Raw genomic sequence first — 25,381 nt, forward strand, 5'->3', positions numbered from 1 at the left:
AAACAAAAGGCATATCAGGGGATGGAAGGGGCATGGGGAAAATTTCAACAGTAACCTAGGCAAGGAAAGCAAAAGCATTAAAGCTATCCTCAAACGGAAAGAATGTCTATAATATAACTTGCCTCCAGCCAAGTGTTTATGTACAATATATACAGTCCTCTCCTAGTGAGGATATCTGAGGGGACATTTTGAGAAAGTTGAAAGATTTTAGTTAAATAAATAGCTAGGCACCTGAGTTTTTGACCATTTTGGACAAGTTTAAGATAACCTATTAGCACCTATCTAGTACTCCAATACAAGAATAAAACTCCTATCTTAGCAAAAATGTGTGTCTACAGGACTGCTCTGGAAACAAGCTTATATTAAAACTACATATACACACACATTATATACATTTAACTTCAGAGCACAAAAGACAGCTTCCCCAAAAAGCTCACAAGGACCAAACTTCACTCATTTTTTCAAAGAATCTGATTAGAATTTTTTAACAGCAGTTAGTCTGCTGAATAGCCTGACACCTTCATGAATTAGGCATGTAAGTTTTATTAGCTTGCCACTTGCTAGAACTAGAGAAATTAAATACTAACAACAGCAAAAACAGCATTCACTACTTTTTAAATGGATCTTAAATCTTCTCTTCTGTAAGCAAAAACCTTGGTACTACTTGATTTACACTCATAACAGCTCTCATATCCATACAGTTTATTCACTTGGTGTGGATTAGTCAGCATTGAACAGATGTTTAAGTTTTTTCAGGTTGGATACGGAATGTTCACGGGGAGACCAGAATGACACAGTTTCAACTAATACTCCAATGACAGTTTCAACTGAATACTCTGGAACTACACATAAAGAAGTAAGCCCTCTTAATACAATGGAAAGTTGGAGTTAAGACAAAACAGAGTCCTAGTTTATCCTCTACTTGAATTTTAAAGACAATCCAACACTTATGTATTGTGATTTTTAGGCCTCATAAAAACTAAGGTTTTGCACACAGTGTTAGTTGAGCAAGCTGTAATTACATTTAATTAGAATTTTCTACTGCTAAGGATTACAATGCTCTAAAAGCACTTAGTAAACAGACTCTTTACTTGCTGCAGCTGAATTAGTGGTATGTGAGAAACTTCTATGGTTTTAAAGTGCTGTGTCCTCTTTATACTAGACATACCAGTATTAACATAATATGCCAGACTACCTTTTTAATTCATTTATTTTTTTTTTAATTTTACTTTTATTTTGACTGAAAGTTAAAAAGGAATGAATTGGCATAAAAACCTAGTAGGCAGTGAAAACACACACATTGCTAAAAGAATCTCAGAAACTAAGTAATATATAAATTATTTACCTTGGTTGTGATGTCAGCTTTATAACTGTCTTACGTGGCAAAGAATCTTGGGAAGATTGAACATCATCCTACAAGAGAACATCTTTGAATTTGTTTGGAATACACTTAAACATATATTATATGAGCTTTGTCTATTATGTGAACTTTATGAAGTAAAAAACCATGATGGCTGTACCATAAACAGAAACCTGTTCTAGCATGTTACACAGGACGATGAACCACAAAACTGTATAAACTAAGTACTTCAGACTGACAAAAGAAAAGGGCTCACTTTGACCAATTCATTGAGAAACCTTTGCTTTCACTAAACGTCTCTTACCAGACCATTACCAAATTGTTACCCCCATGTTTTCATTTTTTGCATAAAAGACATCATAATCACCAACTTCCTTGAAGTTTTGCATATACTTGTCATATTTTTATTAACTTTCTCTTGCTATAATCTACTCTCTGAAACCTTATGCTCCTGTGTATTTATCACAAGAATTTAGAGTTTAGTTTTCTGACAGACCTCATTGTTACCTTATATTGTATGTAAAGAAAATTTTCAAAAACATATTTTGGGATGTGCATTTATGATTTTTATGTGATATAAACCACTTGAAGAATTGTTTCACAATATTGGTTAATTCTTATTTTTCACTAGTTTCTCTCTTTTCCTAAACACAATACAACTGAGGGCTCAATTCCAGTGAGAAAAGGTAGTGACAAGCCATTGCTGTCACTATTGTGTTACTCTTTAATTAAAAGAACAGCCAACCTGTTGATGTACTGTTACATTCCTATTGGCTCATATAATGGTGACAACAATAGACCTTGCAACTGAAGTACAAAGCTCCTAGTTCCTCAGGGCACTCCAAAACATCCTCAAAATCATGGTTTTCAAATCCAACTATTGCCACTTAGACGAAATTTTTCTTTCTACACTCAAAGAAATAAGACTAATATACAGGAATGGTGCAATGGTTGGATAGCTTTACTTTTATACATTGGATCTCATCCTGTTGGTTGGATCATTCAGGGATCTCTAGGTTTCTTCCATTTTTCAGTGTGTTGTGTTCCAAGAGATCTGGGTTTTGTTTGTTTACTAGTGTAGAGTCTGTAAAACTTACACATGATATACAAAGTATTCAGTTATCGTCTGAGAAAACCATGATGCTTTTGTGTGTAACTAATAATTAAGAATAGCAGAAACACAGTGCAAGCGGTGTCATTCTGTAATCTTTCCATCCTTCTCTTTTCCAGCTTCCTTTTTTCTAGCTTCAAGAAGCAATTTTACCCTGGTTGCACCTACTACCTACTGGAATGCTGCTAGTCTCTTGCTCTGTTCCTTTGACCATGTGTTTTTTTCCTTCTTCACCCCCGCAAACACAAATGAAGCCTGTTAGATCAAAAACAGCTATTGTCTTTCTCAAGTCTCTCAGCATTCACTCTGGATGCCCATCTCTGAGCAATGATTGATGTCAGCTTCCATCGGCCACGAAAATACCATGATAGTATTTCAGAACAAGTGCCTCTGAACTTTCTACTTGCTCAAGGTTTGCAAAAGGTTTTTCGTAAATATCCTTAAGTTCTCCCATTAGCATTCCCCACATTAAAAACATTTTGTTGTGGTAAACAAAGTACTGTGGGAATATTAGGTTTATGATATGCTGTAGTTACTGTATAAGATATAGATAAATCATAATCTACTTCTTTAATCATCTTTTCTTTCTGTGTTATATAGATATAATAAATTCATTGAAATAAGAGCTTTCTTTTTCATTTCTGCTTTCACAGTAGTAATAATGGTGGGTTTGACTTAGTGTGCTCCTAGGCAATATACAGTTTAAACAGCAATTAGTACTTCTACAATCCATTAGTATTAACCCAGACTCATAAAGAACAGGAACAATGAAAGTTTATCAAAATATAACATCACAACATCCTCCAATATAATTCAGAGCAGAAATGAAAACTTCCTCCCATGAACAACTTCCAAAGATTCTTAGTTTATGAAGGTGCACATTCTCTTTGTTACCCTTTCCAACCGGGAGAAAAAGGACATATTTTTGTCACACAACCACAGGCACATATATGCATCATGCACATATATATTAGTATCAAAGTCATAAAATGCATAAAGAACTGTTTTAATAATTCATTATTTTTTTAAATATATGTGACTGAAGATTCAAAACATGATACACCTGGCACATCTAAGCCAGCACGATACATGTCATGTTAGTTACATTAGAAATGTGAGGTAATCATATAATAAAAATTGTATTAATCCTGCTATGTTTATCCACAAAGAAATGAAAGCATCTTGTTTCCCCTCTAGTCCAGGTTTATGGACTTAGGTAGACTTACGAAGACTACCTAGCTATGACAGCAGAAAGTTTTCATTCAGAAAGTGAAGAAACTAAACGGAACAATATTAGCAAGCGTGTTTCTTCAAGGTGCTCTTCACTGAAAAATGGGTCACAAAATGATATGTGGGGATCTGTTGCTGACTTTACCATCAGTAGATCCTGTTTCAAATAATTTCAGCTAAGGAAAAAAGCACAAGGTCATGTCTAGACCTGGTCTTGCAAATTTAGCTTAGGTTTATTTCAGGATGGAAATTTTCAACTTCCTACATTTGTTAAGTAATAAGGTGAAGTCAAATTAGAGGACTGCATACCATTCTGTATTCATTTATCATACACATGTCACTGAAGTCAACAACAAATTCATGCCCATAAGAAAATTAGAACACCTGGCTTTACTATGTGATTCACGAAGTGGAACAAAATAAGCCTATTTAATTTAGGTATGTGGTGTTTTTTCAGCATTAACTACTGAAGTTTTCACTTTTTACTTTCCAATATCTTCAATTAATAGGAACAATGATAAGCAGCAGGTTTTGAGCAAGTATTAGCAGCAAATTTCATTCTGACTTTTAGCAGACCACTTAAACTGTATTGAAACTGCATGGTTCACATTTTATTTTTGGAGAAAATCAAGAAAGATAGCTCACCATTTTCAGGAATGGAGTTGATGTGTCATAATTATAAGCACCTTTATCCTTTAGGATAAGAATATGAGCGGAGTCAATTATCACTTTCTTCAAGTTCATTATTGAATGGAAAAGCCTGTTAAAAAATTTAAAGTCTTAGTTAGTTTTCAGTTGTTTTTATTTGATGTGATAATCGAAATTTAAAAACATTAAAGAACTCAAAACTATGAGTTATAAAAAAATAAATGTAATTTTTAATATCAATATAGCATGAAATTAACAACAGCTAGTTGAAATAAGTGACTAGACTGCAAAATGCAGACATATTCTGAATTTCATTATATTCCTACCTTGCATACTGAAAATGAGGTACATCTCCACCCCACTGTTAAGCTACAAAATGTATACCCTCAAAATAACAAGTACTTTTTCAAAATACTAATCTTAGGAAAGTTTATGCTTTCTATGTTTGATTTCCAGTATCTATAGTGGGGACAACCTGAAATGCTGGTCACAAAGTCAAGTCAGTCTGCCTTTAAGCAGTATTAGAAAAACAATCAGAAGCACAAAAATTTAAATTATCGTTATTTCCATTGCTTCAACTGACACAAGGTTTCCAAATTCTTATATACAGAGTGCTGTGTAATTTTATTTGCAAAGTGAAAAAAGCCTTTATTTTACTCTCTCATAACCAAATGCATTGCACATGTTCACACCTTGATTATACCTGTGCTTTAATAGATAAGAAATTAACAAATTTATGGAACTTAAAAATACTTGTCATGAATGCAGTAGTTTAAACCAAAAAAGAGTATTCGAGAGGCATTTAAAAAAAAACTTATTTAATGGACATGCTCTGCCATCAACCATCTACCCCAATTAATCAAATGTACTAGTGTTTAACATCCCAGTATGTAACAATTTTCTGAACAAATGCATAATTAAAGCATGTATCTGCATACACAGACATACACATATAAAATTCCACAAAGTTGCTAGTAGACTAATTGATCAATACTGAGAAAATAACTACCCACCAGATATAACAGTGTCCTGGTTTCAGCTGGGATAGAGGTAGTTGTCTTTCTAGTGGCTGCTGTATTTTCAATTTGGTATGAAAGGAATGTCAATAATGCATATTGGTTAAGTTCTTGCTAGGTGATGTTTATATTAATCAACAACTTTTTTCAGCTTCCCATAGAAGCTGAGAAGGCGTGTACACAGAACAATGGAATGGCCAATGGAATATTCCACAACATAGGCATCATGCTTAATATATAAATGAGGGTTGGCCAGGAGGAAGGAATCCACAGATCACTGCTCGGGATGAGCTGGGAAACCAGTTCACCAGGTGGTGAGAGTGACTTGCGTTGTATTACTTTATCTTATATATTCTTTTACTGCTATTATTATTATTGTTATTTTCATTTTTCTGTTACTGTTCTATTAAACTGCCTTTATTTCAACCCACGAGGTTTTTTTCCCTTTACTTTCCACTCCTTTTCTCCCTCTGGGGGAGGAAGGGGCAGAACCGTGAAAGCGGCTGCATGGTACTAGCTGCTGTCTGGGGTTAAACCACGGCAAACATCAATACAGAACAACAGACAAATTAAGTAAAGTTTGGCAATATGAAAAAGATTTCCCACATTGAAGAAAGGCAGGTTACAGAGGGTGTGGGACTTTCCAAGGAATATATGCCTAAATTAGCATGTCTCTTGATCATTGCTTAGCACAGGCAGATACAAAGTGTTCTCCTATACAATAGCTACTGCAGAAAATAATAGCCCTGTTAATAAAGAACTCTCGGCATGATGTCTACCTAGCTTCTTTTGAAACCTCAGAAAGTTTGTTTGGACATCAAATTCTTACTTCAGAGGATTAAAAAATATTTCATAAATGAAGAGCATGGGTAATCAAATCCACTTCTTATCTACAGCACCACTACACTTTGAGTACTGAGTATGTTGCTAGCTCTAGCAAATCTGCATGTCTAAAATAAATACCTGTGTTTTAAAAAAGGTAAAGGGAAAATAAGATTTAAGTTTATATAGTCATAATAAATTACCTAGTGCCATAATCCACAACTACCCAATCTTTAGACGTTCCTGTAATAGCATCATGATGCTGAAAGAGTCCAAGGTTCCTCCTAGCTTCTGTCAGCAATTTATAGTTATCCACTGAAGGAAATAGACCCATTTTCTCAGATTTGCTGGACTGTACCAAAGCCAAGGAGTAGAGGATTTCAGCTGCTCTGGAATTGCAGAGAAGAATCAAATATTTATATAGGTTTAAAAACCAAAAAACAACACACATTTTATATGAAGAAGATACCAATGTTTTTACATCTTTCCTCATGCCTAGTTCCACGGGTTCTTTAAACCTTAATCTTGTACTTTTTGGCCTGTTTCTAGCTTCAAACAGTTAAAAATCACTGCTGCATTTGATCGTCACTAGTTTTGCATCTTGTAAGCTTCCTGCAAGTTTTCAGTGATGGAAAACATAGCTTGAGAACAAAAATAAGACAGTACAAAGTACCATAGCATTTTCACAAATGTGTGAGGTATACAGAGCTGAACTCAAATGATACAGCAATGATAGCCTGCATTACAGGAGGCATACAATTCCCATTTCAAAAAGCAACTTATTAAACAAATAAAATTATCTTAAAATAAATACATTAATCTGTACACTCTATATAATATCTATTCTGCCATTTGTACTCTAACCAAAAATAACTTCTAAAGACGTAGGCAGCTGCTCACTAAACATTCACCTGAATGGTGAGAACATTGGATTCAAAGACCCTTAGACTGAACCAGATGCAGAGCCCTTCTCTCCTTCTTATACAAAAGCCTAGCACTAAAATATTGCCATCAGGTTCTCACTTGATTTATGAGAATCTAAATTTATTTTACAAAAAAAAACCCCCAAACAACAAAACTAAAACAAAACAAACTATAATTGCCAGTCATTATGAGTATCTGACTAACAAGATGCCTGTAGAAATTCTGGGAAATCATTTGTTAACTTTTTTTGTTATCTCCTTATCCTAAAATGTTACAGTTCTGTTTTTCTAAGTCTGATAAGTGTCAGATTCTTTTTCAAACTTTATTTGATCTTAATCAAGGTTTCTCATGTGTTTAAAGAAATCAAGAAGATACAGGTTAATGTTATAAAAAACAAAAAAAAGCAAAATAGCATGTTCTTGAAACAAACGTAAAACTAACTTCTAAGCATATAAAGAAAAAAAAAAAAAAGATTTAAAAAGGGAAAATATGTTAACTCTTATACTTACCCAAACTGTCAGTGAGTGCATGTGTTCAAATTTAAACTAGGTACAACAACAAATTTTAAAATAATTCTCAACTTGGGTTTTCAGACTGTGGAGTGCTATTAACTGTTAACATGAAAAATAAATGTATTCATAAATGGATTCAGCTTGATCTCTTTCTCTTTGTGCATCACATAGTTGACAATTATGTAAAAACTGCAAGTAGCATGCGTCAAACTAAACTGAAATGTACGCTGTACATATAACAGATCAATTCACTTTCATATTGTCAATATTTGAGGAATAGGGTGAGATTTTGCTCTTACAGGTAACATAACTGCTCAGAAGCTACGCACAAAATCAAGGAGCTAAAAGTTGTAATTCCTTTTTTTATTACTAGTGCACTTAAGCTTAATGGCTGTGATTTTAATGTTCCGTAGTATAAATTCATACATCTATGCATTCCTCCTACTTTGTTCTATTACAGCTTAACTTTAAATGAAAACAAGTACATTTTAGTTAAAATGGCATCCGATTCACATTCATTTAGTGGATAAGCCTTGTCTGAAAGTGTTTTACTGTTTTTTGTAAAATTTGACTTAGCCACTAAACACTGACCCAACTGTCAAGTAGAGAACACAAAAAATTCTAGTCCTCAAAATACAGGTTTGATTTCCCTCCCCACAATCCACCTCCATTTTTTTTTGTTAAATAGGGAAGTCCATTATATGTAAACAAGGTAACAACCTTAAAGCAAAAGAAATAACATTAAAATGAAGTTGTATAGTAAATATATTCTGAGTTCATACTGCTTCCAGAACTTCACTTTAAATCCATTTTGTCTATAAGGAGCACTCAAAACTCTTTTGACTTTCAGAAAAACAACTGATTTTGTTTTACAGATCCCTTCAATACATCAGTCTTTTAGATGCAGAATTTTCCTTTCAAGTCACAATATTATTCTAAATAATAGAATTGTTCAATGGTCTCAAAGATGAAAGACACTCAGAAGTGAAACCACAAGAAACACTGTATTAGAGAACACTTCATCTTATAAGTAAACATTTACCTCTCCGTAATACCTTTCTACAAAAGCTGTAAAAAGCCTTGGTTTTCTCACCTCTATTTCAAACTACTGCAGATCACCTGAAGTAGTTACCCCAGATTATCTACTTTGGTGTAATTTGTAACTGTATCTCTACCTAATGGGACACTGCAAATAAACCAAAATTTCCTTCACTGATTGCTCAAAGTCTACACTAGGTTACATTTAGGTATACTTTATAGGCAATTTACATAAATAATAAATGATTTCTACAAGAGTTTCTGAACTCTCAACATGTGGTCTTATCTATCCGTCTGTACAGCTAGAAATATCACTGCAGCTCTTCTTCTGCTTTGGAATTACTGCAACGATCTCTTTTGCAGACTAATCATAATTTTCCCCCGATTACATCTGTAAAGAATGAAATCACAGAATGCATTCCTAACTTACCCCCAACTACACTATTGTTCTTTGCATCTTCCAATTACTACATTAAAAAAACTTCTGGTCACTGATTTCATCACCCTTCAAACTACTTTGATCCATCCATCCACCTCTCACTTAGGATTAAAAAAATCAGTTATGTCTCAAATTAGCAGTGATGTCAATCTCCATTACAAAATCCTTAAACTTTCATGTACTTTAATGCACAAACCAAAAAGTTTTTTAAAAACAGGAAAAACCCATCCAACCAACTGTTTTTCTGGCTTAAATGGCCAGCCATCATAGCAGGTCCTGAGGCTGAACAGTTTCCTGGCTATTAAGTAGCAGCGAAGTACTTCTTAATCCTGATACTGCTGGAACTTAAAAGCATTCATCCTTGGTAAAGAATACACGCACACATATTTATCTCCTGTTCATGGTTCATTCCCCTACATGTATACACATACATATGAACACTAGATAGATAGAAAGAACTTAGCTCAAAAAGAACTATGGAAAATTTAATCACAAGGGTGGGATGAGGGTGTTATTGATTAAATATGATCATAACATATTTCTTCTGACTCTAAAGAAAATAAAAAAATAAAAGACAAACCCCCTAATTCTGCTAATATGCCAGCCTTGAAGATCCTCCAGGTCTCTGAAAGCACAACTGCCAAAAAACCTGATACTAAACTGACAAGAACACTTCTATACATTTTGTTCTTGCACGGTATTCAAAGAGGATAATGAAGGATGAAAAACTTCACAGGTACATTTTTAGAAATGTGATTTGTTTTAATTCATAAGACTGAAGGTTTAGTTTTCTTTCAGAGATTCTTTACATGTAAGACTAGCAGTTTTCATGAGTTAAAGGTAATTGAAATCCTTATGTGAAGGAATCTTTTAAGAGTGTAAAGTTGTAAATACTACAAAGAAACTTGCAAGCAATTAATACTAAGTTTTATGCAATGTAAGTAATTAAAAACAGAAAAATGTACAGTACAATAAAGTAAACATACTTAAAAATTTTGAGAGAATAGGCTATGATAAAGCTAAAAGAAAATTAAATCTTGGTGCATTTTAATGAACAGAAAGGAATTTAGGCAAAAGTATGAAAAACAATTCAATAGGGAATTCAATTTACAAAGACACCATCTTTCTATACATTCTATATTTCCCAACAGCAGTATTAAACAAGGTTGTTTTCACTGAAAAGCAAAGATTCTTACGATAAACAAGCTAATAAGAACAGAGCTAATTAGTATTTATAATGTCAATACAGCAAGTAAAAAATAAAATGCTTCTAAGAAAATCATATTCCTAGCGATGCTTGATAATCTATTTGTAAACTATTTCTGAATAGCTGTCAAAATTCCTAATTACTGTTAGCCTTATAAATGCCCTCTTTCTAATTTTCTAACATTCTTGGTTTTGTACATAAGTTAAGCATAACACTTTTAACATTCCAAAGTTCTGATTAAAACACTGAATAAGTCACTGCTCTAATAACTTCTCCTGAATATATTATTTTTACATTCTTCTGCCAAAGGGATCCTAGCCTTGCTTTTTGTCATTCCTCTAAGCATTGGTCTTATTTTTCTTCTTCTTCCTGACAGTCTTTGGCTTCTTTCATCCCTGCTTTCCCATTTGTGAGCACCAAGGAGAAAAGTTTCAATGTGATGCCTTCAAAGTTACATTACCTTGTCTCTTCCCTAACACCGTTCTGTTCTCAGGCCCTTGATCTCACTTCTCCTTACACATTTCTGAGTCTATTGCTTTCATTTGTTCTTCATTTAGGTTCTTGATTTCCCCAGGTCTCATACTCTGTATTCATAGAGTGCAGAGAGAAGGCTAGAAAAAGCCACTTTTATTACGAGAAAAACATACTACGGATCACAGAGTAGCTACGTCCCAAGTTTGCAAAACCTCCATTGTACCAGAGTAAAGACTTGATTCCTTGTCAGAAGGAAAACAAATTCTTCTAGATACGGAGGTTTCTCTTCTGAAAGGTACTTATATCTGCCTCCAAACTGCTGCTTTCCATGCTCCCAAAACACTACTTTCCACACCTCTCTTGCTCTCTCCACTACTGCAGCAGCCATTACAACACAAAAAAACCATAACTGTAAGAAATCCTTAAGGAAGGATTTCTCAGCTTTACAGAAGTTCTTCTCTAGCACAAAAAGGTCTGAACAGCATATAGAAGCACGAATATAGGTATATTTTAAAGGGTCCTTCCAAAAGACAAAAAGCGTCCTTTGACTAAGGATACTTGGAAGAGTAATCTTTTGGAAACCTAGTCTCCAAGTTTTGGCAATAGATGAAACGTCCAGGGTTTACATCACATGCATTTGCCCCAGAGTTCTTTCTGGAGCTTTAAAATACAGTGTGTCTTATCTACAGCTGCTACATGGGAGAACCACTTAAATACTCCATTATAAAAATTCAAAAATTCAGCAGTAACTTTTTCTGTAAAGGTGCAAACACTTTTCAGCAGAGCAGTACCTTACAAACTGAGATCACTTGGCACACAATATTCCTTACTACTTCTCACCTCTATCTAACAACCCTTGGAAAATTGACACCTTTGTATTTCTCTCTAAGAGTTCACAGTATAGCTATAATGACCAATTGATCTGACAGCTACTCAAATCTGATCCAAAAATAAAAAGCATACTACTTGCTATTTTTCACAGAATCAAGCCTTGCTGATCACTTGAACAGTATTTTCCAAGAATTTCTCTCAATTTACTAAAAAAACAGATAGATCAACTAATCCTTATAACAAGAACTATATTTGAGGGCCATTTAGGCTATCCTTATTGTAAGTAGACTTAAACTGTGCATTTTGAAATCACTTTTCCATCTGCCCAACAGATTTGGAGTACTTATACATACACTCATCTCTTCTGTGTGCCAAGACATATGTTATGAATTTACTGGATGGCAGTATTTACCGTAAGTAGGATTCCAGAACTCTATCCAGTCGTTTATAGAAGGGTCGCGATGTAAAATATCCACTCCAGTAATGATGATCTCTGTCTGCATAGGTGAAGAAGTCTCCACTTAAAACAGGGAAAAATGAATTGCTGCTCTTTTCACCCAAATTGCTTTCTTTGCGCAGAGCTTCAAAGTAATCTGATAAGGTTCCAAACTGGGCCTGAATGAAAATTAAAATTACTATAACATAGTTCCTTTTTCTTTATTTAGACATATGAAGATAATTAATATGCTTGGTTTCATATACGTTTCAGAAACATGCCAGTCTTTCAGCAGAATTGTAGCGCAAATCCTATCCTAAAGAGCTTTAAAGTTTCCCTGCACACTTTTCAGACAAGCTGAATAACTCTTCCAAAAGCATTTCAACTTTATTTCAACTCAGTACAAGGAAGACATGGACTTGTTGCACCAGGTCCAGAGGAGAGCCACAAAAAAGATCAGAGAGATGGTACACCTCTCCTATGAGGACAAGCTGAGAGAGTTAGGGTTGTTCAGCCTGAAGAAGACGCAGCTCCGGGGAGACCTTATTGCGGCCTTTCAGTACTTCAAGCAAGGCCTAGAGGAAAGATTGGGACAAACTTTTTAGCAGGGCCTATTGCAATAGGACAAGGGATAATGGCTTTAAACTGAAAGAGGGCAGGTTCAGATTAGATATAAGGAAGAAATTTTTTATGATGAGGGTGGTAAAACACTGGAACAGGTTGCCCAGAGAGGTGGTAGATGCCCCATCCCTGGGAATATTGAAGGTCAGCCTGGACGGGGGTCTGAGCAACCTGATCTAGATGTCCCTGCTTATTGCAGGGGAATTGGACTAGGTGACCTTTAAAGGTCCTTTCCAACTCAGATTATTCTATGATTCATGAAATACGAAAGACGCAATATTATGTAAGTAGATGTCTGGACCAAACAAGGAACTTAATGTAATATGACAAGAACATAATTGTCTTAATCCCATGTTTTCAAAACTAACTCTGTTGTGCTCCAGATCTCCGACATTTGCCTAATCCAAAATGACTGTTGATCAAAAAATTAGCATTTGCTTTCAGAAGCTCAGGGGTTTTTTTGAAAACTATATACAAAGAAATTGCATTTAGAGATGTAACACAGGGGAGTACCAAAAATTCATTACCTTCTGGTCATTTTTAAAAATGCTCAGTCAAATAAGGCAGTAACAGCCCTTCACAGGGTAGGTCAAAAGATGGGGTACAAAAAAGGGAAGAAAATAAAAGAGGGACAGGGACCAACGTCAATGCTGCCAGCTTTGAGAGATGTTGTTAAAGAAGGCAGAGATGGCAAACTAGATTTTGAATGAGAGTGGAAAAACAATTAACGGAAGTGCAAACAGCACAGAAGATCACATTACCACAAGTATCCTCATAATAAATTATAGTGATAAATCTTCAAGTTTAAATTAAGTCACTTTTGGGTGGGTTTTTTTTTTTGGGCAGGGGGGTGTATTTTTATTTTATTCTGAATTTTTAATTTTAATAACAAGCATATGAAGTAGCATGCTACAATTTACAACACCAGAAAACAAGTTTCTAGTAAAAATTCTTTTTAAAGTGACTTGGAATATAAGGACTGTTACTGTGACAACGAAGATACACTATTTCAATGTTAAAAAAAACCCCAACAAAATCCCAACAGTATTCACTCTTCAAAATCATTCAGAAGATCCAAGTATTTGTTAGGTGGATACAATTTGATAACTTGCTACTTTGAATGGAAGTAAAGCAGAAAAAGAGACACGCTGCCACAGAAATCCCAGTATTAGTGATCCTTGCCTTATCAGGCACTTCTAGGACACCTGGCATTTCCCCTCACTATCATAAACAACTTCAAGACGGAATTCAGAAAAAGTAAAAATAAAAATCAATGGAACAAAAGAAATCAGGTATAGGTGGCCTCCCTTCTGCATGCTGGGCTACATCAGAGGAACAAAACCTCATCAGAGGAACAAAACCTCACCAGAGGAACCGACAAAGTTGAAGAAAACTCACTCTCATGTCAGGTGAGTGGAAACAGTGAAATAATCTGGTAGACTCTTCTACTGGCACATAAATCTCAGCTTAATTTATGCATAACAGATGTAAAGGACATCTCCAAAAGGGAGATTAAACTCTCTGAGAGCAAAATAGGTATCTTTTCAAGTAATCTACCACATCCTTTTAGGACCACAGAAGAGTGGCTGGCATGAGAATCTCAAAGCTAACAGGCATATCCACTAGATAAACATCTCTAAATTTGTCTGAAAGGGTAAATCTCTCATAAAATCATAAAGGCAGAGTAGGCAGTCCCTTGTGTAAGTAGAATATCCTAGGCATCTCAGAACTTAAGAAATGTGAACTCTTCCTTTACATAATCTAGGTTCATAGGAAGCTGAGTGTGACCCCTTACTTGCCTGTGGAGTTACAGTCCAGTGAGGAAACTAGTACAGTGTGAAAGTTCTCCACCCAAGCTTGTATTTCCAAGGATAAATGACATCAGTTTATAAAAGGAATGAACGAACAAACAAAAGCAAACATTAAACAACCACGAAAACCTAATCCCAAAATACAGAGAGAGAAGGAAAAAAAAACTCAACTAAATAAATTAAATGAAAAGAGATGCGCTCGAGTGCCAACAGTGCACTGGCTAAGCAAAGTACCCTACGTATGAAGTGGCTGAATCAGAGTATTGCATATCTTTTTGTCTGGGTATTAAGAACCAGAAAAAGGGTTGGATAGTCTATGAGGGCCACAAGGCATGTTGTGATTACTAAGGCATTAATCTTGGCAGGCAAGCCAGGGCTAATGAAGTAGACTTCTGGAGTGGCTGAGCAGAACCTTTTAGATAAGGATCTTTCAGATAACTCAGGACAGGATTGGTCCTTGAAGAATGACGTCAGAGCTAAAGCCTGCAAGTTTTTGCCCCAGAGAAGAGATCATTCAGCGCAGGTTAGCAGGAATGGAGACTACAGAAGCTATGCTGCTGTTAGTATGCAAAAAGTAACTACCTGCACACTATATCCAGTTTTGAGGGGAGTAAAACTGGTGAGAGCAGCAAGCTTTAGGTTTAAAACATAGACTTGAGATTTAAAAGATTTTAAAAATACTCTTCAGCCCCATCCCCCTCTACTGAGACATAACAGGCATTCCCACACATCATGTCACCCACAATAGCTCTCTCTCATGTGATACTCAAGAAAAAATAAGGTTGTGGTCCCCTATTTTCTTATTCCCATGCTGAAAGATGATGAAAAGGTGTCTCAGTACAGAAAACATCTATAGTACAAGAAGTCTCTAAAGTACTCAGATTACACATTAGAATGTATGAATGTGTATTATAACACTCAAACATAATTAATGAATTAAAGTGAAACATAATTAATTATTTAAAGTGATATCTCATCCCATAATTGTGGTAGTATATTCACATATATTTTGTAGCCAGGTCACTCTCCTTGATTTTATTGTATTCAAGAACATGTGCTAGCAATGGCACCTCTTTGGAATATTTTTTTGGTTTGGGAGATAAAACCAAGGGGACACAAGCAAAGGAACAAAATTTGATTGAAATTCTAAAAAGAGAAAATACAATAGTTTTAAATAACAAAGCCTGCAAGCCTCAAATAACTATGTCTGATGCCTGTGGAAACATGAGTACTAAGAAAACAATCAAACTTAATAGCTCCTCTCTAAAATAATCTAGCTTGGATACTATTTACAGTTTTCAAGCGGATATTACTAACAGAAAAGTTTTTGTTTTGGAGGGAGAGAAGGCAGTAAAGGTAAAAAAAAAAAGTTATCTGCCAAGACAAACCAATGTGCTGTTAAATAAGATAAGAAGCTCCACAGTTTAAAAAAAAAAAAAACAAAAAAAAAAACCACACAAACCAAAAAAACCCAAACACCAGCAAAAAAACAACCACAACTTATTTCCATGAAGAATCTTAAAATACTAAGAAATATTGTTTCCTCCAGAAATCACAAAAAGTGTTGTATTTACCTTAACATGCCACTCAGGATGAGAATTCATATAATCAAACAGCTTCTGATAATTCTGGTACTGTTGATCCCATTCTGAGCTCTCAGCATAGCGGAAATCATCCCCTAGTGGAGCCAACAGAACTTTAGTACGGAAAAGCTTTGACTTCTTCCTGTATTGATCTAAAATCATCCAAGCCCTTGAGGCGGGGGGGGAAAAAAAGAAGACAATTTAGAAAACAGAATAATAAAGGTCAGATTTTGACAAAACAATTCTTAGATATCAAGTTGTGCATTAGGGTGACCCTACACAAGAGATATAAAACTCTGCTATCTCATTTTGTAACAAAAAGCTGGATGCAATTCCCCCCACTGAGACACCACATTCAACCTACTATTGTTGCAAACGCTATGCTAATTAAATCCTTCAATAAGCTTATCAAGTTCCATCTCAAACAGTAGGTCAGTCTGCATCAATTTGTTCCTGTGCCAAAACTAACCTTCAGTTTAAATTATGTTTACCTGCTTTATATTTAGATAACAATCCTAATCCTCTCCAACCCTTATTTACAACAATAAGCAAGCCCTTCTCATCCCCTCTGGTAATTCCCTTGGATACTTTGCTTCATATCTTCATGTCCTTGACAGAAAAGCTGCCCATAAATTAATCTTTGAGGAACTCCAGCCTTGCCAAAAAAAAAAGAATATTCTGGAGAAAGTTCACTAATAACAATCATTGTTCTCCCTCTCAGAGACAGCCCTCTTAAGCTTTAAGCACATTCTAAAAAATTAAACACTCTGCTTTTCTGCTTTTGGCCTTAAAAAAAAAACAAAACACAAAAATACCCCAAAAACCCCATACAAACAAAACCCACACATGTACACACAGAAAAAAAGGCAGTAAAATTATCCTTTGGCACTTACTAACTCTCTGACAGGTAAAATATCGGTTCTGTCATTAAGCAGCAATGTATTAGAAGTTACAAGTCTGACGTCTTGGTTACTGAAAAGTTCCATTTCCCCCTCCCTCCCCCTCCCAACCACAATCACTATCAACATTTTCAGATGCTGATCCTCTATAATCAAAGTTATGAAAATATTTTTAGTAGGAAGTATAAACTGTAGTAACATATTTAAGAAAACAGGAGTACAAATTACAACATTTTAAAGAGAAAATAGCAGCAAAATCCAGATTCCAGTGAGCTTTTTGTTTCTACAAGTCTGTTGAATAGATGGTCTAGCAAAATCTACTTTCAACTCATACTCTTGAAGATTTGTTACATAAACTTTTATGTGAGAATTGAATCTAGTCCAATATATTTGAAACCCATATTTCTTTGACCAGCATGTCAAGGTTTATTTATCAGATTATAGAAGTATTTAGCAAACATGTGGTCTGACTGTATTCTGGAGGGAGAAAGGGGGCACAACAACATCTTTAGTTAAGGATCTACATAGTTCTGCTGAGACTACAATAGACCCAGCTAGTGGCTTCCCTCTCTCTCTCTAGTTTGATTTACTGTTCAGATTACCAAGTATTTGCTTGACTGCTTGACTCGGTATTTTCCATGACTTTCAACAGGCTGACGATTTACACATAAAAACTTCCTCTCCCCACAACTAACAGAACAACTGGCACAGCACAAGACTTTGTAATTCTGCCTTCTAAGAAGCCAGCCTAACTCAACTTTTCTACATGCAGACTACGGCTGGAAATATACTTTATTTTAGACCGTCCAGAAAAATACAGGTTTACAGTTAACACAATATTTGACTTTGACATCTATCTTCAAATTATTCCTCTAGTTTCTTCCCAAATCTCCTGCAAAATTCATCAGTGCTGCTGTTCTCCCTTTCTTCAAAGTACTTCAAACTGTAGGATTATTAGGTGTTTTTAAGGGGGCAGCAGGATCTTCCTCCATTGCAAACTAGTTTCAATTACAATAACGCTAAAGAAAAATCAGATATCCTAAGTCAGGTATATCCTCTTACATTTCTCTCAAATAACTTCCTAAATCACTATTTCATACAGGAGTGAGAAATAATCAGCAGAAAGCCCCTGACAGAATCTGCTGAAGACGAAAAACACTTCTGAAGGAAAAAAAAAAAAAATAGACTTCCCCTTCTGGTTCCCCAGCAAGACATTATTATATCTATTTTGATATATGTTTATCCTGCCTACCTGAATGAAAATTTGAAAACCAAAGAGATTGGTCATGATAAACTTTTTACAGCACTGTAATTACGAATATAGCATATCAGCAGCAACTCCATTGTAATGGCTTTAAAAAAAAACCCTCAAATTTTCATTTTTATACAATTAAGAGTTCTTGGAATTGTACACAATGCATTATGTAGTTTTCACTATTCAGAGCAACCCTAACTGCACTCTTAGTTGACAACACTGAAGTATATCAACATTGTCAGTAACATTGTCAAGAATGTTTTTCACCTTTCTTTTGGAAGCTTTCAGATTATCATTGAAAGACTAAGACCTTTCAGAAATGAAGAAAATCCCTTCATATGACAGGTGTGTTCTTTTAACACAAAAACCCCAAATATTTGTCTAAAACATATCAAAACAAGTAACATGTCTGGTTTTGCCCCTTCCTGTGTCAAAGAAGGAGGAGCAGTAGCCACCCAGAATCTGTGGGAACCACAAGAAATTTTGCAGCAGCTATAGCAAGTCCTATGTAGACAGGTTTGACAGTGGTCATGGCTTCACAGTCCCTACTACATCAGCCCATACTGCACATGAAGCATTAGGGACTCACTCTGCTCAACTATCTCAATTAGAAAACAAAACCATTTAGTGGATTGGCAATTTTCTGTTCAAGTAATTTTATGGAGGACATGGCTATGCAGATAGGACAAGTACTTCCTAAGGGGGTGATCTCAGATTCTTGAGGTTGGCAGTCACAAACATTAACGATCAAAGCCACATGAGCAATATAATTCTGAACACCAGTTGCATGTTGTGCAATGTCACCAACCATAAAGCGAAAAAAGCTGAAGCATAAAATTGGGCTCTCGAACAGCAGAAGGTGAAGGGGAAAGTTCATTTTCTACTCCTTCTCTGAATCATGTAACTTGGAGTACAGATTCTGTCCTATTTTCCATGCACAGGAGAGAGACATACACCAAAACAAGCTATGCTTCCTTTAACAAAACAGCTCATTCCATTCAAGGAAAAAAACAGCAACAGCTGTTTTTTCTTGCTATAAGGACAGGCTGAGAGTTGGGGTTGTTCAGCCTGGAGAAGAGAAGGCTCCGGGGAGACCTTATAGCAGCCTTCCAGTACCTAAAGAGGGCCTACAGAAAGAATGGGGAGGGACTCTATCAGGGAGTGTAATGATAGGACATGGGGTAACAGCTTCAAACAGAAAGAGGGTAGATTTAGATTAGATATAAGGAAGAAATTTTTTTATGATGAGGATGGTGAAACACTGAAACAGGTTACCCAGAGAGATGGTAGATGCCTCATCCCTGTGAATATTCAAGGTCAGCCTGGATGGGGCTCTGAGCAACCTGATCTAGTTGGAGATGTCCCTGCTCATTGCAGGGGAGGCTGGACTAGATGACTTTTGAAAGTCCCTTCCAACCCCAATTATTCTATGGTTTATTCAAACATATGGATAAGGATGCAGTTGCAAAACAAGGCAAGTGCAGCAGCAATCTTTATAAACTAAGGTGTGATGAAGTGCAATCGAACAAGCACAGGCTTTCAATTAGGCTGTTGTTTCATTCCTTCCTACCAAATCATAACTAAAGTAGCAAGACAATGATAAAACCAACAGCTAATAGTTTTAAGTTTTCAATTCAATATCTCTTCAGTAGGTATATACGGCCATAATATTATCAAAATCAAAAGCAAGAGTCCCATCTGAGTATTCAAGATCTGTGTTTTATTAATTTTGTTGCACATTTAGTATTGAAGAAAGGTCAGTGATCTAAACCTTGCCTCTAAATTAATCATGTGTATCAAATACATTTTTCAGATCCATGTACTGTAGATCTCCTGTATTTTTCCAGTCTTAAAAAACAAAGCAATCAGAGATGAGAGACACATTAGTGTGCTACAAACTTTTAACCTTGGAAAGCTTATTATGTAAAGACAGATTTTTACAATTACTTCTGCATCTCATACATCTCCTCATCATAACAGCTGTAAAACTTGTGTTGTTACTGAGGTCACATCAGAGAAGTTTTTGATTGCCTACAGTATTCCAACTTTTTATTTTATGTGACATATGAGTAGCGTCTTTAGCTTTCTCCAGCAAAACACTGCTTCCTATGTTTTAGTGGATTTATTTGAAACTACACTCTCAAAGTATGGTTCCTGTGTTCCTTCCAGTGTTCAAAATGTAAATAATCCAGGCTCACCACTCAAAGACCATGTTTGAGTTTTTACTTTTCCTTTAGGTATTATCTTAGCTATTATAATACTGCTCTTTAAACTCCCTGTTAGAGACCGAAACTGATTTTGTCTACCAAAAGCTGCCACAAAAAAATTAAGTTTCAGAGACTATACTGAGATGATGATCTCTTCAACTCGATTGTACGTTAACTACATACCTGCCCCATTTCTTTTATTCTTTGATTTCATATGACATGGTGAAAGAAGCATTTCTTTTACAAGGCCTAATTTAGATTATGCAAAGGTTGCATCTTGGAAGTGCAGGGATAAATTAAGATTTAATTGAAAAACAAAAACCTTAAAAAGCATTCCAAGTAGGCTCACTCTACATTATATTTATAGCCTGTATGTTCCAGGTATTCATTAAACAAGCTGTTACTCTTCTACAAATATTTGTCTCAGCTAATTGGGACACATATTCAATGTTTTTCTTCTTACAACTTAGATTAAAAGACACATGAGCTTTCCTTCACATTTCATAAGCACTGGGTGTGTCATAAGGATTCTTCTATTAGGTCTACTTGTTCTCCTGTCACCTTCAGCTTTCATTTTCCTATTTTTAAAGAAAATTACTTTCCCCTATCATCATTCCAATTTCTACCTTACAATATGACAGTTGTGATGTATTCTGTTTTATTTTGGTTTTATCTTCAATAAAATTTCATAATTGAATTCTACTGACAAAGTGCAGTTTTCAAGATGCTTGCTAAAATCCACACTCAAAAAGGACATGCAGACTTGACATGCAGACAACCAACGCATCATCATCAGATCATCACTTCAGAACTTCAGCATCAAGACTAGAACCAAAAAGTCACCCTGCTATCCTTAATACATTTGTTATACTCAGCAATTTGCAACAATTGTAAACACCTACCTGAATTTCTAACTCTTGAGCTTGGGATGGTTTGAAGGCCTGAAGATAGTAACAGGGCCATAGAATATAATCTTTTTCTGGAAAAAACTTTCAGCAGTTCTGTCTTGCCTTTCTTTTTTCCCCTTTCTGTTTTGGGGTTTGTTTCCCCCACCCCTTTTTTTTCCCCCTCCTCCACAAACTGAAAAGTAGTTTTGTAAAACTGTAGACTTGATTCTTACCCATGGCAAAACAATTCAGTGTTTCTATTTGAAAAATAAAATTGAGGTTAACATGATTACTCTCCCTGCCAGGACATGTAAGACATAGGACAGATTCACTTGAAAGTGCCCACTTCAGGAAACCTAGGTCACAGATTACCAAGTTCTGCAAAGATATACCATGAAAAATACCTCATTGTTTGCAGTTACAGCATACTATACCATGTTGTCCCTGAAGTCTTCCTCTGACAGAAGACAAATCACTGTCTATTCATAAAATTTGCAAAAACTACAGTAACATAACTATAATCAGTTGACTATGTTCTGTCTAGCATTCAGAGATAGTAATAGTTAGACTCATGCATTATGAAAGGAAAAGAAAAAAAAATTAATGCATCCTTCTTAATCATAACCTATCTTCAAATTTCACTGTCAATTACATTCTGAACTTATGAACAAACACTAGGCTAAGCAACAGGTATCTCGTTTTCCTATTAAAAGTTTCTTTTTAGAAGCATATAAATTCAACAAACTATGTTAGATACCATCTTTGACCAGCATGAATATTTTTGTTTTAAACTTAGTCCCTTGAAGAATATGTAAAAACTGTACCTGTGCTGAACATTTCCAGCATGAATGGCTTCTGGTGGAACTCTCCACGGACAGCTTACTCGTCCTCCAGGAAGACGTTTGAAATCAAACTGGCAGCAGATTTTCGGATCTGGACCACAAGTATGAGGAACATCATAGCTATAGAAAGGCATCATATGACAAAGGATATCTGTACTGGATCCCAAATCTGGAATTAAATACATAGAGCACATCTTTAAAATAAACCCTCTCAGATTTGCCAAAAACTATATCAGTTCCATGCTCTTATTCCAAGACTTGTATTAAAAACATCAGATCAAGACAATTCCTTGCTTTGAATAGCCATACCTGGAGTCTCCCTTTGCATGTACCTTACACATAAAAAGGCTAAAAAACAGAGACACAAACAAGATTGGCATGCTCCAATCAAGCACCAGCTGGTGGACAAAGACAGGAACAGAATGTTAGGGATTTTTTTACCCAGGTAGGTCTCACTATTACCAGAATTTTAGAGGTGAACATACATCTTTTATACTTCGAGTGAATCAAAACCAAACAACAACAACAAAACAGCAACAAAAAAAACCAAACCCAACTATCCTGTTGTCATCACTTCATTAGCACAACATATTAATTGGTTGACTTTAGCGATATCCTTATTTCTTGAACACATAACTTCAATACATTAACAGTATGATTCTATGCACTTGTAGATAGATTATGTGCACTTGTACATAGAACTGCATGGAATCCTCTGCACTTCTGAGACCATCGTTGCAATCCCAACTTTTCCATCTAGTCATTCCATTCCCTTAAGTTTGACCCACCAGGAGCAGATATCTACCCACATTTTGTCAAGTCTCAGTAGAAAGTCTTTCAAAATTTAACTTTAAAGAAAACCTGAATTTCTCATAAAATTTAAGATAACCTTAAGTTTACTCATCTGGTAAAACAACTAAATGCTGCTTACCTATTTCCAGCACTAACAACTTACAGCAATTTTATGCCCAAAAAAAGGGATGAATGCTGTAGATGTGCCACAGAACCTGGCTCCTAAGTATGTCAACAATACACAAAACCTTTAATAGCATAAGTCTTCACAGTTCTAATCCAGATCTTTTGTTTAAAAACTCCTATTTTACTACTACTTACTTATTACTAAAAAGGTAAATATATTTTATTTTTCAGCTACAGGTGTTCTCTTTATGTCAGATAGCATGTCTACATATTATGCCAGATAACTGTGCAGTGATCTTTGATTTGTGATCTGGTTTGAAAAGATGTCTTCTGAAGCCTGAACACTAGACCATACACGTGATTTACATATGCAAGTATTTTGGAAAAAGTCCTGTCAACTAAGTATTCTGTAGACTGAGTGGCATACACCAACGTTCAAAGAAAAATCTCTGAAGTGTCAGTATCTGACAAATTCTTTCACAGTGGCATGCTTTCCTCAAATGAAGCTTACTTGTGCAGCAGATTGCTTTCTCTGAATAACCTCCTCCCTACAACTTCTGATTAAAAACACAGAAGAACTAAAAAAGCTTCAAAATCACCATCATCTTTCAATAGTAAGTACTAAACACATTTGTTTCACCCTGTATCGATACAGCAGTGACATATTAGCTTAGTTTAAAAACCAGAAAGACCAAAACCTACGTACATTCATCATACAGTTTACTGGAATGCCAGTGCAGTACAAAGAAAAAGAAAGTATTCATATAGAAAAGTACATTCATTTACAAACACATCAGTTTCCTAAGGCATAATCACTACATTACCTAAGAAAACTTTCATACTCTATATTGTATAAAGAATAACAAAAAAGCAGTCACATTTATTCTAAGAATAAGGTTTTAGATGAGACTTCAATTGCAAATTAAAATGGTGACATTTTTAATCTATTTTTCTGACCAAAGATAACTTACAAATTTCAACTCCACAGAAAGCTACTGTAACTAATTATGCTAATTTGTTACACCAGCTGAGGAAAACTGGTTGCTTGAAAGTTTTTTCCGTAGTAAGAACATAAACAAGACGGATCTCTTCATCTTCAAATGTTCACTTTTGGCCTTTTTTTTTTTTTCCTCTCCAAAAGAAATGTTCCTTCTCCTCCACATTATTTCCACATAGTAGAGTAAGAGGAAGAAAACAAAGAAGTGAGAAAAGGAAAAAGAATATTTCACTCCATTTACTTTTTTTATATATATTTGTAAGGAATGTGGGAGTAGCGAAATAAGAGAAAGTAAAAGCACAAAAGAAAGTGAAGAAACAGAAAGATTGGAGGAACAATGGCAATAATACAGTTGGGTTTTTTTAACTCTTTTCCCAACACACAGGTACTCACATTCCCTGTCTGTTATTTAAAAAAAAATATATATATGTATTGCTGGAACTTAACCTAGAAGACTTTTTTTTTTTTTAAAACAGAACTACAAGTCAAAGATTTTCAAGTCTAGGTTGACTTCTCTAAGTAAACTATTCTGTAAAGATTTCCATAGTATTTATTCAAGTTCTCTCCACATTTTACCTGTGTAAATTAACAAAATAAATTGACATAAAGGAAAAACACATACCCCAGTTCTGTCTCCAAAAAAATTCTAGTGTCTTCTGCATTGCAAAATGTTTTTTAACTGAGTAATGAACTCTCTGTATAAGCATATTGGAAAATCCTGTGCGTTTTAGAAGGTAGGCCATTGTTGGTGAATGCCCAAAAGGATCAATTGCCCAACCAGACTTTGGTTTTACTCCTGTTGACAAATGAAAAAAGTAAAAAGGAAAGAAAGTTTTACTTTATACTCAAAGAAAGCTATATCAATATAATTCAAATCAGAGCACTAAAGAAGATAAATTAAAATATACAGGTGAGTATTAAGCCTCCTGCAGAACACACCCTGGAATTAACAAGCTAGGATTAAAACAGATAAACAATTAACAAAAAAAATCAAATGTCTTAGAGGCAAAGCATTCTGTCTAACTACATAAAAACCCTGAGATTAGTACTCTACATTGTTACAGTATTTCAATTGTGCCTCAAACATCTTTACATGGAATGATAATGAATGCACCTCCTTTTTCACTTCAAGTAGTTTACAGATGTTACAGAAAATGAACGGATGGAGATGGACTGATGTTGCGGCTTGTTGCATTTTCACTGTAATTTAAATAATGTTAACCTTCGTTGGCTTTAGAACTAACTTTTCTTTTCTTTTGATTTATTTGGTTGGCAATCATTAGAATCACGTTGATTAATACTGTCCTTTCACT

At 35.1% G+C, this 25,381-nt stretch overlaps 1 protein-coding gene across 1 annotated transcript in view; it reads right to left on the reverse strand.

The window, feature by feature from the left end:
- The window catches only part of MAN2A1 (mannosidase alpha class 2A member 1), a 117,001-nt gene that overhangs the window by 58,614 nt on the left and 33,006 nt on the right, over positions 1 to 25,381 (reverse strand). The window contains exons 6-12 of the mRNA XM_063320103.1: positions 24,691 to 24,864; positions 22,136 to 22,322; positions 16,055 to 16,232; positions 12,025 to 12,227; positions 6,391 to 6,576; positions 4,347 to 4,461; positions 1,346 to 1,413 (exon numbers count right to left, since the gene is read on the reverse strand). Coding sequence (XP_063176173.1) covers positions 1,346 to 1,413; positions 4,347 to 4,461; positions 6,391 to 6,576; positions 12,025 to 12,227; positions 16,055 to 16,232; positions 22,136 to 22,322; positions 24,691 to 24,864 — 1,111 coding nt within the window. The remainder of the gene's footprint in view (positions 1 to 1,345; positions 1,414 to 4,346; positions 4,462 to 6,390; positions 6,577 to 12,024; positions 12,228 to 16,054; positions 16,233 to 22,135; positions 22,323 to 24,690; positions 24,865 to 25,381) is intronic.

The sequence above is a fragment of the Chroicocephalus ridibundus genome, chromosome Z (assembly GCF_963924245.1).
Source record: "Chroicocephalus ridibundus chromosome Z, bChrRid1.1, whole genome shotgun sequence".
In the NCBI taxonomy this organism is placed as follows: domain Eukaryota; kingdom Metazoa; phylum Chordata; class Aves; order Charadriiformes; family Laridae; genus Chroicocephalus; species Chroicocephalus ridibundus.